At 43.4% G+C, this 14,524-nt stretch overlaps 1 protein-coding gene across 1 annotated transcript in view; it reads right to left on the bottom strand.

Annotated features, from left to right (window-relative positions):
• LOC124273623 (protocadherin Fat 4-like) overlaps nucleotides 1-13,670 on the bottom strand; it is a 43,655-nt gene extending 29,985 nt beyond the window's left edge. The window contains exons 1-13 of the mRNA XM_046708904.1: nucleotides 13,493-13,670; nucleotides 9,818-10,226; nucleotides 8,685-8,878; nucleotides 7,456-7,689; nucleotides 6,671-7,111; nucleotides 5,801-6,221; nucleotides 4,795-4,988; nucleotides 3,726-3,965; nucleotides 2,853-3,293; nucleotides 2,237-2,657; nucleotides 1,700-1,893; nucleotides 871-1,110; nucleotides 111-539 (exon numbers count right to left, since the gene is read on the bottom strand). Coding sequence (XP_046564860.1) covers nucleotides 111-539; nucleotides 871-1,110; nucleotides 1,700-1,893; nucleotides 2,237-2,657; nucleotides 2,853-3,293; nucleotides 3,726-3,965; nucleotides 4,795-4,988; nucleotides 5,801-6,221; nucleotides 6,671-7,111; nucleotides 7,456-7,689; nucleotides 8,685-8,878; nucleotides 9,818-10,226; nucleotides 13,493-13,670 — 4,036 coding nt within the window. The remainder of the gene's footprint in view (nucleotides 1-110; nucleotides 540-870; nucleotides 1,111-1,699; nucleotides 1,894-2,236; nucleotides 2,658-2,852; nucleotides 3,294-3,725; nucleotides 3,966-4,794; nucleotides 4,989-5,800; nucleotides 6,222-6,670; nucleotides 7,112-7,455; nucleotides 7,690-8,684; nucleotides 8,879-9,817; nucleotides 10,227-13,492) is intronic.
• Nucleotides 13,671-14,524: the final 854 nt, after the last annotated feature.

Here is a 14,524-nt window from a genome sequence, read left to right as displayed (position 1 = left end):
CCAAGTTTTACTTATAGACAACCGTACATTCGACACAAACGGTGTTTGAGTGTGTATGATAAAGAATCGGTCACAGCAGCACTTGCTACATGACGTTTAATGTTACTAACCGCTCACTACTGACACAATGCTGTAGGTGACATCTCCATCGTCACCTAAGTCACTGTCAGTCGCCTGGTAGGCTGATATGACTGCACCTGGAGCTGAGTCTTCATCTACATCTACAGCACCAATGCCATTACTTGGGGATGTCCAGACAGGGTCAAACTCATTTTCAGGTTTCACTGTGACCCTTACAATTGCTGTTCCCGTGTTGGGTGCCCCCTGGTCAGGCTTGTCCACTGCTGTGATGACCAGGGTGTACATGTAGCCTGATGCTTCTAGAGCTTCATAGTCAGCAGGGTTGGAGTCTGTAAGAAGCTGAAGTCCGGACATCTTGAAGATACCGGCCCCACCGTCTCCACTGGCAACCGTGACGTCATACAGAGCGTTGTTACCAGTATCCCCATCGGAACACGTCAGATCCAACAACGAGAGATCTAATACATTTGAAATAGCTCTGGTAAGTTCGATCATAGGGTTTTTAATTACATGCTAGTTCGGTCTTGTTTAAATCGCTGTTACATAGATAATAGTGTACAGAATATATTAACAAATTCACACAAAGATATCTTTTCAGAGAACCACGAGCCAGGTTTCTAGCATGCCAAAGGGATACAACCTTGCAAAGCGAATCGCAGCGCCTTATACCACGGGACCAGGCTCACATCCTAGTTTCTACTGTCAAGCTAAATGCATACAACATTATACACATTTATAACACGTGGTTCGCGTGTCTCAGTATTTGCAATGAAGAACACCATTGCCCACCTGCAGCACTGTTTTCAGGTATCTCTACGCTGAACTCTGATGTGTCGAAGACTGGTGTCAAATCATTGATGTCCTCTACAGTGATGGAGAAAGCCTGAGTGTCCTGTAGTCCTCCCTGGTCAGTTACGGTCAAGGTGAGGTCCAACTGAGTCTTGCCGCTGCTTCCATCTCTGTCGATATGTTGTGCTACGGACAGCTCCCCAGTGCTGGGGTCAATGTTTAGGTAGCTGCTGTCAGCACCTTGCGAGAAGAAGAATAAGGTGACTATTTGTCCGTAAATATACACAATAAGTATCCATTGCTATTAATAACGTGCGTTCCATGATAAATGCAAATGTGTATTACTTGTACCGTGTGTTCGTCTGTATGGCATGTGTTACAGTATAGTATTGCAACAACAGTCATGATATATCTGTGTTTAATTGATTTGCCTTTGCATGTATGCGTGACGAGTTATGCCGGTGGGGCAGCGTATGCTCACCTTCAGACGAATAACTGATATCATCAGTATCTGATGGTGATTCATAAACACACCTGTTGAAATATTTTGAATTGGACAATGGACTCTTTCGCAAAATATATTATTAGGATGTTTGGAAATATCTTTAATGCGTTTTATCTATTCAGTGAAATCCTGAACTACGAACTAATTTTAACTCAGTATGTGTTTAAGAGGCTTTAACGTCTGGTTCATGCGAATTCCGCATCTGTGGTCAGATATAGTCACACCGATTGTCTTGAACTAAGAATAAAAGAAAAAACCCATGTATATATGCTATGATTATCACACTTCCCGTGAAATCACAAAATGTTCAACGTTTTCTCATACCACTTAGAGCATATGTGATTGTGTCGTTTGCATCACCATCAGTGGCAGCATATCCGCCATACACTCCTGTTCCTATTGCTTGTTCTTCTGCCATGGATGCAGCGGCAACAACCACAATAACAGGTGTCTCGTCGCTTGCATCCTGGACGTTGATTTGGAGGGGAACATCTGCATTAAAGACCCCGTCACTAGCCCTACAAACAAAAGAATGTCACATGTTGTGTTTTTACCTTTTCAAAATTCAATGTGCTCCTTTGACAGAATTCCACAATCGATGCGAGAGGGGGGAGATAGGGAGAGCGAGAGAGAGAGAGGTAGAGAGAGAGAGGAAGTGAGGGAGAGAGGAAGTGAGGGAAAATCTAACGTTAATTCAGCAGTATTTCAGCCATATCGTGCGACTGAAAGTGAGTGAGAGAGAGATGAAGAGAGGGGGTAGACATAGGGGATATAGAGAGAGCGAGCGAAAGAGGAATAAAGAGGAGTGGGGAGAAAGAGAGGTGAGGTAGAGAGGGAAGAGAGAAAATGAATAACAAATACCTGATAGTAATAACATGGTACGTGTCTGTTTCGTAGTCCAGAGGGGCCTTGACCTTGACCTCATTTCCAACACACTCAAACAGATCATCCCGTCCACTGGCTACAGACAGAGTCACTGCATCACCATCAAAGTCTTCAGTGTTGAGGGCGATCACTGTTGTACCAACTGCACTAGCTTCACTCACACTAGCTGTGTAGTCGGTTTGGTCAAAGGTCGGGGCGTTGTCGTTGACGTTTGTTAATGTAACAACGATGCTGCCATCCAGGGTCCGGGCTGTTGCTCCTTTGTCCGACGCCCTGACCAATACAGTGTAGCTGCTTTCTCCGTTAGTCCCTGTGTCCACATCCAGCTCTCCTGCCACCATCAGTTCTCCTGTAGAGGAGGCTATGGAGAACTTGTCTGGTGCTGAAGCTCCTGATGCTGTTAGAATACAATGAAAGAGTCACCTCATGGAAGGCGTTCATAACGATGTGAATAATGTTGGACTCATCCATTTGGCTTTCACAAAGAGAATAGAAGATTTTGAATTAATATTCACTTTTAAACCGGTTATAACACAGGGTTATAAAATTTAAGGGTACACATATTTTAGTTCGCGAGTAGAGCATTCCTTACCTGCAGTCACAGACGCAATGGTGTAGATGACGTCACCGTCGTCGCCGAGATCAGCATCAGTTGCAGTGAAGGATGTAACGACAGTCCCTGGTGCATCACCTTCACTGACTGTAGCCCCTGCAAAGTTACCGCTGCCATCGGGAACTGGATTACTCCACACAGGGTCGAACTCGTTCTGTGGTTTTACCGTCACCTTCACTATCGCTGTCCCCGTGTTGGCCTCCCCCTGGTCTGGTGTGTCCACTGCTGTGATGACCAAGGTGTACATGTAGCCTGATGATCCGAGAGCTTCATAGTCGGCAGGGGTAGAGTCCGTGAGAAGCTGAAGTCCGGACATCTTGAAGATACCTGCTCCACCATCTCCACTGGCAACCGTGACGTCATATAGAGCGTTGTTTCCTGTATCTCCATCAGAACACGTCAGATCCAGCAACGACACATCTGGAATAAAATGGTAAATCACCAACTCTGACGCCAGATGACACCATTTGACATTTGACCCCAGAAAATGTCGTTTTCCATCAATTTACAAATTCGACTGTGGATATAAAAGGCCAAAATGGTGTTAAGAATTAGTTGAAACAATGAAACAGATCATTGAAAATCTTTACGTTTCGCATTCCTTGCCAAATATTATTGGCGTATATGTGACAGTGAATGGATGGATGATATGTATTCCCCTGTGGGAAATACTCCGCACAGCTTGAGAGCGAAAAACGTGCTCAGTATGTTCCCATGTGCGGAATCAAATGTAGCCATGCTTTAAAATACAAGTCTATTGCACCTGGTAAACTGTAATATCAGCTATATTTTCGGCACCATCAGCTCTTTTCGGCTAGTTTGCTGTCTTGATTCTACGGAACGACTGCTTACCAGCGGCTGAATTTTCTGTAAGTTCCGCAGTGAACTCTGAAGGATTAAAGACGGGTGGCAAGTCATTGATGTCCTCTACCGTGATGGAGAAGGCCTGAGTGGCCTGTTGACCTCCCTGGTCAGTGACGGTCAAGGTGAGGTCCAGCTGGGTCTTGCCACTGCTCCCTTCTCGGTTGACATTCTGGGCAACTGACAACTCCCCAGTGGCAGAATCAATACTTAGGTAACCACTGTCAGCTCCTGTTGTAAAGAGTGATCAACACTATAATGTGTATCGTCCTTACATTAGAACCACTTTATCTGTCCCCTCTTAGGCCGACAATTCTATTTTACATCATATACTTGAGACTGCACCTTAGCAGAATCAACACTGAGATAACCGATGTCAGTTCCTTTTGTAAAGAGTGAAGAACATGTCCTGTGGCTCAGACTTTTGTAAGTTGCCCTTACGTTATTTCCGCTATATGTACATGTGTCCCTTTCAAAAACCGACATTTTAGATAAAAATCAAATACTGTAGATTACACCCTAGCAGAATCAAAACGTTGGTAAATGCTGTCAGCTCCTGTTGTAAAACGATCAAGTAACTAATAGCTATATCCATACGTGACGCTTTTCCAGAGTGTTGTTAAGGTGCTGTTGTAATTGCGAATTAAATTATTAAATACAAATACTGGTTACAATTACCCGGGTAAATTTAACAACTGAAATATCCAGTTATGTATTATATCGTTATTACATTATATGTACAGTATAAAACAACCATTGTTATATTTAATTCTGAATTACAATGTGTTGATGGGCACCTAGTCTAGTCCCTCCTTTTAGAGACAAAACCAAAGTTACCAGTGGATCTCGTTGCTATTATCGTTCAGACACGTTTGCTTTGCGTGTAGTTGTACATGACTGCTATGTCAGTAATGTACCACACAGTAATGCGCCAGCAGGTATATATTGTATTACGATAAATAAGTTGCACAACTATTTCCACAATCATAACAAATCTGTTTTAAAGGCAAAATAATTTTACGATCATGGCTATTTCATAAGAATAAGTCTTTCTTTATACCTGACAGGGCATATGTATGAGTATCTCCAGCATCAGGGTCGGTGACCAGGTACCCCCCATACACTCCAGTTCCTAGAGCCTGTTCTTCTGCCATGGTGGCTGTTGCTGCCATGGTGATGACAGGATCTTCATCACTGACATCCTGGACCTTGACTTGGACGGGAACATCAGTCTCAAAGACACCATCACTGGCTCTGGAAGTGGATGTCATGCTTCAGGTTAAAGAAAGATGAATGGTCTTAAAACATTTAAACCGTGCAGACAAAGATATGCCATTTTGTCCATTCAGTCTCCAAGAGCGAAAGGCATTTGTTTTTGTAATATCCGCAACCGCCGTTAACACTGACTGGTCTATTAACAAATATGAAACTTTTCACATTAAGTCTTTGAAAAGGCGGTGGGTAGCCTAGTAGTTAAAGCTATCGCTCGTCACGCCGAAGACCCGGATTTGATTCCCTACATGGGTACATTGTATGAAGCCCATTCCTTGTGACTCCCGACGTGATGTTGATGGAGTATTGTTACAACCGGCGAAAGACTCGCCCCCTCAATCTTTGAAAATGCAAATTCAGACTTAATGGTGCATAATTGAAATTATTTATAGCAAAACATGCCTTGGCACAAAACGATTTGTGACATAATTATAATAAAAGATCAAAGTAACTCCCCGAATATTCCAGGTGCATTGGATATTAGGCATCATTAAGTCAAGAAACATATGAATGATTTGCAGTGATACTAAAATGAGTGAGTGAGTTTAGTTTAACTCAGCAATATTCCAGCTATATGGCGGCGATCTGTATATAATCGAGTCTGGACCAGACAATCCAGTGATCAACATCATGAGCATCGATCTGCACAATTGGAACCGATGACATGTGTCAACCAAGTCAGCGAGCCTGACCACCCGATCCCGCCTCGTACGACAAGCATGGGTTACTGAAGGCTCATTCTAACCCGGACCTTCACGAGTGCACTGACACTAAAAGACATCCAACATGCATACCGTATTATCAACACGTGATTAGCGTCGGTCTCAAAATCCAAAGCTGCTTTGATCTTCACACTATTCCCCACACACTCAAACAGATCATCTCGTCCACTTGCGACTGCCAGCGTTACCGCATCACCATCATGATCATCAGTTGTGAGGGTAATTACAACTGTTCCAACGCTGGCATCCTCATCCACATCTACACTGTAGTCAGTCTGATCATAAAAAGGGGCGTTGTCATTGACATTCGTGAGTGTGATAGCTATAGACCCGTCCACATGACGAGATGATGTTCCACCATCTGAAGCTCTGACCCCTATAGTGTAACTGGATTCTCCGTTCGTCCCCGTGTCTACGTCCAACGCTCCTGCAACCGTCAACTCCCCTGTTGTGGGGTCGACAGAGAACTTGTCTGTTGCGGTAGCTCCGGAAGCTGTAATAGTACACATGCATGATCAAATGTCAGGCTTGGATCTTGCTTGATGCACGTCATCCCAAATACTCAATCGATGTTTAAGATCACAAACAACAAAGAAAATAAATGATATTTCCTCTACATGATACTAATTTTTGTTTTGTTTTTGATGATCTTTTATGACATAAAAATGACTTTAGAACGTCACGCTTCATTTAACCATACATCGATGTTTCTTTCACAAATTTTAGTAGTGTGAGCGTAATTGTAAATCACATAAATACGTTGTCATATAAGAGAATAAAATATCTACTGAGATGAAACTAGCGCCCCCTCGTTAGTGTTCCGTTATGTCATTTTTGTCGGTTTAGGCAAGCTCAGTGAATTGTCAGACCATTGGTCCTAATCGGAGCGAATTTAGGATTCGAAGACTTGCAACGTCATACAAGTGGATCCCCTTCGCCTACCTCCTGTTACCGACGTGATACTGTATGTGATCCCCCCATCCACTCCAAGATCAGCATCAGTCGCCTGGAATGTTATGATCACGTATCCCGGAGCTTCTCCTTCACTGACTGTATCTCCTACAAAGGTTCCACTTCCATCTGAAGCAGGTCCTGTCCACACAGGGTCGAACTCGTTCTCTGGTTTGACCGTCACCTTCACTATCGCTGTCCCCGTGTTGGGTGCCCCCTGGTCAGGCTTGTCCACTGCTGTGATGACCAAGGTGTACATGTAGCCTGATGACCAAAGAGCTTCATAGTCAGCGGGGGTGGAGTCCGTGAGAAGCTGAAGTCCGGACATCTTGAAGATACCTGCTCCACCATCTCCACTGGCAACCGTGACGTCAAACAGAGCGTTGTTACCCGTGTCCCCGTCAGAACAGGTCAGATCAGCCAGTGCAGTGTCTATGAGAATGAAAAATGAGTGTTTTAACTTTAAGGATAATGCATGCACACTGCACTCTTCTCTGCCTTTCATTTGCAATCATTCATTTCGGACCTATGATTGTTTACAGAAGCTACAATTCTCGTGAGTTTCAGTTCTCGTGGTGAACGTTAACCATATCATGTTGTGCATGTATAATAACAGAAAGGAGCCAATAAGGAAGCTGAAAAATATTAATTAGTATCCAGAATCTGTCTTAAGTTCACCAGACCGGGATCCTTGTCTTTAACACTTAACGTCCATCACCTTACTATTTCAGGAAAATAAGACTGTAACTGACACAATGGAACAGAGCAGAACTTACTTTCAGCCGAATTTTCTGTGACTTCAACTTCGTATACATTTAGGATGAAAACAGGGAAGAGGTCATTGATGTCGTCGACAGAGATGGTTATTGTTTCTGATGCTTGGTTGGAGACTGTGTCAGTCACTGTTACTGTGAAGACCACTTGTGTCAGTCCGCTGTCGTAATCCACGTTCTGGGCGATAGTCAGTTCCCCTGTGCTGGAGTCAATGGTCAGATAGGTGCTCCCGGATCCTAGATAACCACAATGAGATCATAAAGTTCGAGGGGTGGATTAGTTGGTACAGCACAGCGTTCGCGCGAGAGACTGCGATCGATTGCTCACAATGTTAAATGTTGGGTATCATCCTCCTGTTCCTAAGTCTAACAGGGACATGGTAAGAAGGATAAGGAAAGGGGGTGCGGACAGGGGAGGGGCGTGGAGGAGATGTGGGAGCGGAGGAAAAATGGAATGGGCTCCAAAATGACCAAGTGTATTAGTTTAACACTCAAAGATAAAAATAAAAAGAGATGTGAGGTGAGGTGAAATTGGGTTTAACGTCGTGCTTGAGAATATTTTGCTCATATGACGACGTGCATGCGTGTGTATGTGTATGTGCGGCTGCTTGTACTAGCCCAGACTGAAGCTGGTTTTATAGTGCTAGCCCACTGAGATACCATGCCGCAGTGAAGCATGAATACCCCACTCAGACACATTATACTGACTCCGAGCCGAGCAGTCCTTGCTGTACCCATTAATGCCGAGCGCCAGGCAGGGACCAACAAGTACCATATTTTAACGTCTTTTGGTATGAAGCGGTCGGGGATCGAACCCGCGACCTTCCGCTCTCCGGGCGGACACTCTAACCAGTACACCACGGAGGCGGTCCAATAAGAGAGGTATCCTTTCACACGGAACCTAGTGGATGCATCGAAAGCCTCCTATAGCCTTTACTATTTTGTTTGTTTGTTTATATCCGCAATCAGCAATATCCTAGCTATATGCCTGCGCTCTGTAAGCGATCGAGTCCGGACCAGGCAATCCAGTGATCAACAGCATGAGCATCGATACCGTTTACTGACATGTCATTAAATACTGTATATGATATGTGTAACTCTACAAGTCACAGATGGCGAGGTAGTCTGGTTGACACGCAGTAAGTCGTCTAGTGGTTGGTCTATTTCAAGTTACTTAGAAGTTTATGTATATATTGCTAAAGGGGCTATATAATCAAACCTAGCTCGCTTACCACTTATGGCGTATGTCAGTGTATCCGAAGCATCTGGGTCGGAGGCGACAAATCCCCCAGACACCCGAGTTCCAATGGTTTGTTCTTCTGCCATTGAGGTGCTGGATACAAGTGTGATTGCAGGGATCTCATCAACAATGTCCTGGACATTCACAACTAGCGGAACGTCGGACCAATAAGTGCCGTCACTGACCCTGGTAAAATATATATCGAGAATCATGTACTGGAGTGAGTGAGTGAGTGAGTGAGTGAGTGAGTCGATGGATGGAAGATACACGTTTGAAGGTCCTAAGTCTTCGGTGACAGCATTTAGCGTGGATATGATACTGATGAAACATGATTCATATTTGGGGAGAATCTACGATTCAAACTTATCACCTAAGGATCCTGGAGTGACTGATGCCTATATGGCTTCCGATCGCTTGACCATTGGAGCCCCATCTCCACAGCAAGAATGATAAAGACGTTTACTACTTTTGTGAAACTAATATGCAAGGTGACAGTGTTGACAAACCAAGAATCATTATCAAGGACAATCAATGATTTTATGTCAAAGGGACACAACTCGTCACAGACTACTGCATCTCTAAAGACAAGGCCAGCCATGCACCCTTCATTTCCTCTCAAATAATAGCGACGAACATTACGAACTGACTAAGGAAGGGATGATCACTTATAGAGCGAAGTGAATAAGGCAATATGCGTCTTTCACTTATATATTCTAGGAATGCGTGCGAGCATTATTTAAGTAAGAACAAAACCTGTAAATAAAAGTCCATTGACTACCAATCACGGCGTTGCACGATCTGTGTATGGGATGACGAGTTATTGGTAATAGCTGTCGCATAGAACCAAACGTGCTACTTTATGAAACTAAGAACTATGAATCCTTAAAATGCGCAGGTTTACTTGTAAAGCTAGGGTACATTATGTTTAACCGACCCGCCGTTTAACCCTGGCCTCTGTTATGATATCAATTATGATGTGGAAGTTAGGGATACCATCACCTGATGAACGAGTAAGAATATACTCCCAAATGTCGTGTTCTCAGAAGATGTCCATACCATTTTCCCCATTTTGGTGTATCACTTCTAACCCGATTCAAATTTTAAAGAGAATAATTAGAAACCAACCTGAGGACGAGAACATGGTATTGGTTGGCTTCATAATCCAGGGACGAAGCCACGTCTACAGAACTCCCCTGGACCTCAAACAGGCCATCGTCGTTCCCACTCTGTATCGTCAGGGTCAGGGAATCTCCATCATGGTCAGCTGTAGTAGGTGCAAGCACAGTGACAGCACTGCCTTCATCAACGTCGACTGCGTACTCACTCTGGTCGAAGAAGGGAGTGTTGTCATTGACTTCTGTGACGGCCACAGAAAATGAACCTGTTACGGACTTGGGAGTTGCGCCGTTGTCGGAGACACTGAAGGAGACGGTGTAGCTGCTGACGCCACCGGTAACAGCATCTGCATCAAGTTGACCGCCGACCTTTACTTCTCCGGTACTGGCGTCCACGGTGAAGAGTCCCGTTCCAGAGGCTGACAAACAGGATGATTTGAATTTCAGGACATTTTAGCAGCGTTCATTTTAATCTTTGTAATGTTTGACTATAGTTTTGTATATATAACTTGTGAGAATTAGTGTACCTTGTACAGGTTTCCACTTACAATGCTTTCGATTTTTGTATGCAATGGAAATTTGTATATCAATTTTAAGATTTGTATATCTTTCTAGTTGGGTAGTATTGTTTCAGATTTTTCTTAACAACAAGATTTAAAGAATTAAATATACATGCAGTTGAAACAGAACAATTGATAAATTTGGGTTCAACGCTCCTTTGAATATTTTCCTGTAAGATACGTATTGGAGGAAAAGCAGGTGATCTTGGTGCTAAAAGTTGTTGAAACCATCGAGCACATGTGATTCTGGCACACCACGATTCATAATCAGGGCGACTTTGGGATTCGAACATCGCCGTACATAGTATTACGGTAGCGTGAACGACAGAGCCATCCGTCGTCCTGTAAAACCCTAACCCTCCCCTCTTCGTGACTAAACAAAAATTATTATCAATAATAACAGTGGATATTTGTAAATCGCCAGTGTCCACCCACTGATGCATGCTCATGGCGCATTAAAAGTATTCACAGAAGAAGGGAAAAGGACAGTTGAAGGCTTTAGTAAAAAGGAGAGTCTTCAGTGCCTTCTTAAAAGAGTCATGGGTCGGGGCGATTTTGATTTGGAGCGGTAGACAGTTCCATAAGAGTGGGGCAACATGCTGAAACTTTTCTTTCCAAAAGAGGAGAGCCGAGGTTCGGGAACTATCAGGAGATGTTGATCCTGGGTACGCAGAGTTCTGGAAGGCACATACTGTGGGTTAGGAGAGATGAGAGATATGACGGGGCAAGGTTGTTGAGCCACAAGTCTGTGCACAGAACTCTGAAGTCAACTCGGTATTGAACAGGAAGCCAGTGCAAAGGTTTTTAATTTGCACTGGCTCCATGTAAGTGGAGTGGGGTGCAAGTTCAAGTGTCAAGATTTGCGAGATATTCAAAAGTGTTCGTGTAATGCTTTATGTAATGGAGCAGTTAACTGTAACTCATATCCTTATGTAGCCATCGGGCTTCTGTACCAAAGAGAACACCTATTGGTAGGGAGTGTGTGTTTCATGTCAACTGATATGATTGACAAGACACAACACCAGATGTGTCTGTTTCTAGCTCAATAGGTTCATTGTTCACACCCGACAGTACATCAAGATAATATGGACTTGTTGTTTAGCCAGGAAGACCTACGGGTATCGTGAGACGACCTGCACACGCGAAGGAAAGACGTGTTGTGCTTTACAAGACAGTTAGTCAGCAACCTAAATATAGTTTTATAGTTTGAAGCTGTCCAAGAATTATGGCAATGTGCGTACAGTCACCTTCATATAGAGAAAGCCTTTCTCACTCTTCAGTCACGCTGTCTGGTCTTGGCAGCTTACTTGTCGACACAACTATTTGTTTATGTGGTATGATTACATTCATTTCTTTCGCAAGTAATAGAATAGAATAGATACAAAGTCGTTTTGAGATAATTTTCAATTTCAACGTGTTGAACATGTCAAATGCTCATTAAGAAAAGGAAAAAAGTATGGATGTATATAAAAATGTGGCTGAGATGCAAGATACAAGTTTAAGCGACTTTATGCATGTAATTTGGGAAATTCAAATCCTAGGTAATGTCATTAACATTTCTGAGTATTACATAGTGAATATGTTGGCGGGATATCGACTTGACTGACCCATTCAATTTGATCGTTGTCAGTATAGACATTGAAAACAAATGTGTGCATTAATGAAGACCATGTATCAAGAAATGTAGGTTTGTTAATGGCTACAATCAGGTGATATAGATATAGTGATTACCACAATCAGGTGATATAGGCATAGTGATGACTACAACCAGGTGATATAGACATGGTGATGACTACAACCAGCTGATATAGGCATAGTGATGACCACAACCAGCTGATATAGACATAGTGATGACCACAACCAGGTGATATAGGCATTGTGATGACCACAACCAGCTGATATCGACGTGGTGGTGGTCACAACCAGGTGATATAGGCATAGTGATAACTACAACCAGGTGATATAGGCATAGCGATGCATACAACCAGGTGATATAGACATGGTGATGACTACAGCCAGGTGATATATACCTGGTAATGACTACAACCAGCTGATATAGGCAAAGTGATGACAACAACCAGGTGATATAGACCTGGTGATGACCACAACCAGCTGATATAGACATGGTGATGACTACAACCATTTGATATAGACCTGGTGATGACTACAGCCAGCTGATATAGACATGGTGATGACCACAACCAAATGATATCGGCATAGTGATGACTACAACCAGGTGATATAGACATGGTGATGACTACAACCAGCTGATATAGGCATAGTGATGACCACAACCAGCTGATATAGACATGGTGATGACTACAACCAGCTGATATAGGCATAGTGATGACTACAACCAGGTGATATAGACATGGTGATGACTACAACCAGGTGATGCAGACCTGGTGATGACTACAACCAGGTGATATAGACCTGGTGATGACTACAACCAGATGATATAGGCATAATGATGACTACAACTAGATGATATAGGCATAGTGATGACTACATCCAGGTGATCTAGGCATAGTGATGACTACAACCAGATGTTATAGGCATAGTGATGACTACAACCAGATGTTATAGGCATAGTGCAGACTACAACCAGGTGATATAGGCATAGTTATGACTAAAACCAGGTGATATGGGCATAGTGATGACTACAACCAGGTGATATAGACCTGGTGATGGCCACAACCAGGTGACATAGACCTGGTAATGACTACAACCATTTGATATAGACCTGGTGGTGACCACAAGCAGGTGATATAGACCTGGTGATGATTACAACCAGCTGATATAGACCTAGTGATGACTATAACCAGCTGATACAGGCATAGTGGTGACCAGAACCAGGTGATATAGGCATAGTGATGACAACATCCAGGTGATCTAGGCATAGTGATGACTACAACCAGGTGATATAGACCTGGTGATGACCACAACCAGGTGATATATATAAAAGCGGCTTAAAAACCATACTCGCACACTCACTCATGCTAACCGATGATGTCACAATGGTCTACAAAACACTGTGATACAAATTCCATATGTCCTTTAACTAACCCAATTTTGGATGATAAACTGGTTTAAAACCTGTATGTATACCATGGAATGTGACTTACTTGGCGTCACAGAGTCAATGGCGTATGTGAGAGCGCCATCTTGGCCCAGGTCCTCATCAGCTGCCAGGATGGTGGTGATGACGGTCAGTTCATCCGTGTTTTCAGGGATGCTGCCTGCTGACGGAGTAGAGATCAGATAGGGGGTGTGCTCGTTGACAGGTGCAATCTGTGTGAACATAGGTACAGTCAGCAAGAGGTGTTGTCGTATATAGCAATACTATTTACAGAGTCGAACCACCGACATTCCGCCCTCTGGGAAGACGCTCTACCCACTAGACCATGATGGCAGAGAAGTTGTGAAATATATGATTTATCGTTTATACACTCGCCTATGTTTTTAAAGCTTCAAACCAAGTGTTAAACCGGTATCACCCCATTATTATTTTGGGGAAGAATTTGATAAAAAAGTTCCATGTTTGTTGTCAGAGTTGGTGATATGGCTTAAATTCCGCTTTGTAAAAGTAATTCAGTTTTAGCAAGGTGGATCAGTTCTTAGTGGGCGACATTCCCTTTTAGACAAACCCAACATAGCGAAATTTCTAAAACGGGATTCGAACCCGCCCCACCATAGGAATGCAACCCTTCACAGCGAATTGTTTTACTATTGACTGTTCGGGTACATGTAAGCCCGTAGTCAGCCAGCTGATGATTATCAGGTTGCCAGACGCTTGTCTCGATTGTGTCTAGTCCAAATGTGCCTGATATATTGCCGATGTTTAGCAATATCATTAACTGTAATTTTGATAATACAACCCGTATAATTGAGCCTCATAGGTCTTCAGCAAACCATGTTTGTCGTGAGACGTGGTCGTTTGTAAGGCTCGCTGACTTGGTTCAAGCATATCATCGATCGTATCCGATTGTGTAGATCGATGCCCGTGATGGCATCACTTGATTGCCTGACCCGTCTCAACGGCCAGCCGTAATATATCTGTAATGTCTCTGAGTGCGGTGTTTAATATTACACAAACTACAACGTGTCTTCACCAACCTCAACCAGTATCCCACCAACCTAGTCAAGAGGACCATCTC

The sequence above is a fragment of the Haliotis rubra genome, unplaced genomic scaffold (assembly GCF_003918875.1).
Source record: "Haliotis rubra isolate DU_JTF1 unplaced genomic scaffold, ASM391887v1 Scf1035, whole genome shotgun sequence".
In the NCBI taxonomy this organism is placed as follows: Eukaryota; Metazoa; Mollusca; class Gastropoda; order Lepetellida; family Haliotidae; genus Haliotis; species Haliotis rubra.
Note: the sequence above shows the minus strand (reverse complement) of the source record. Positions and strands in the feature narration are given on the sequence as shown.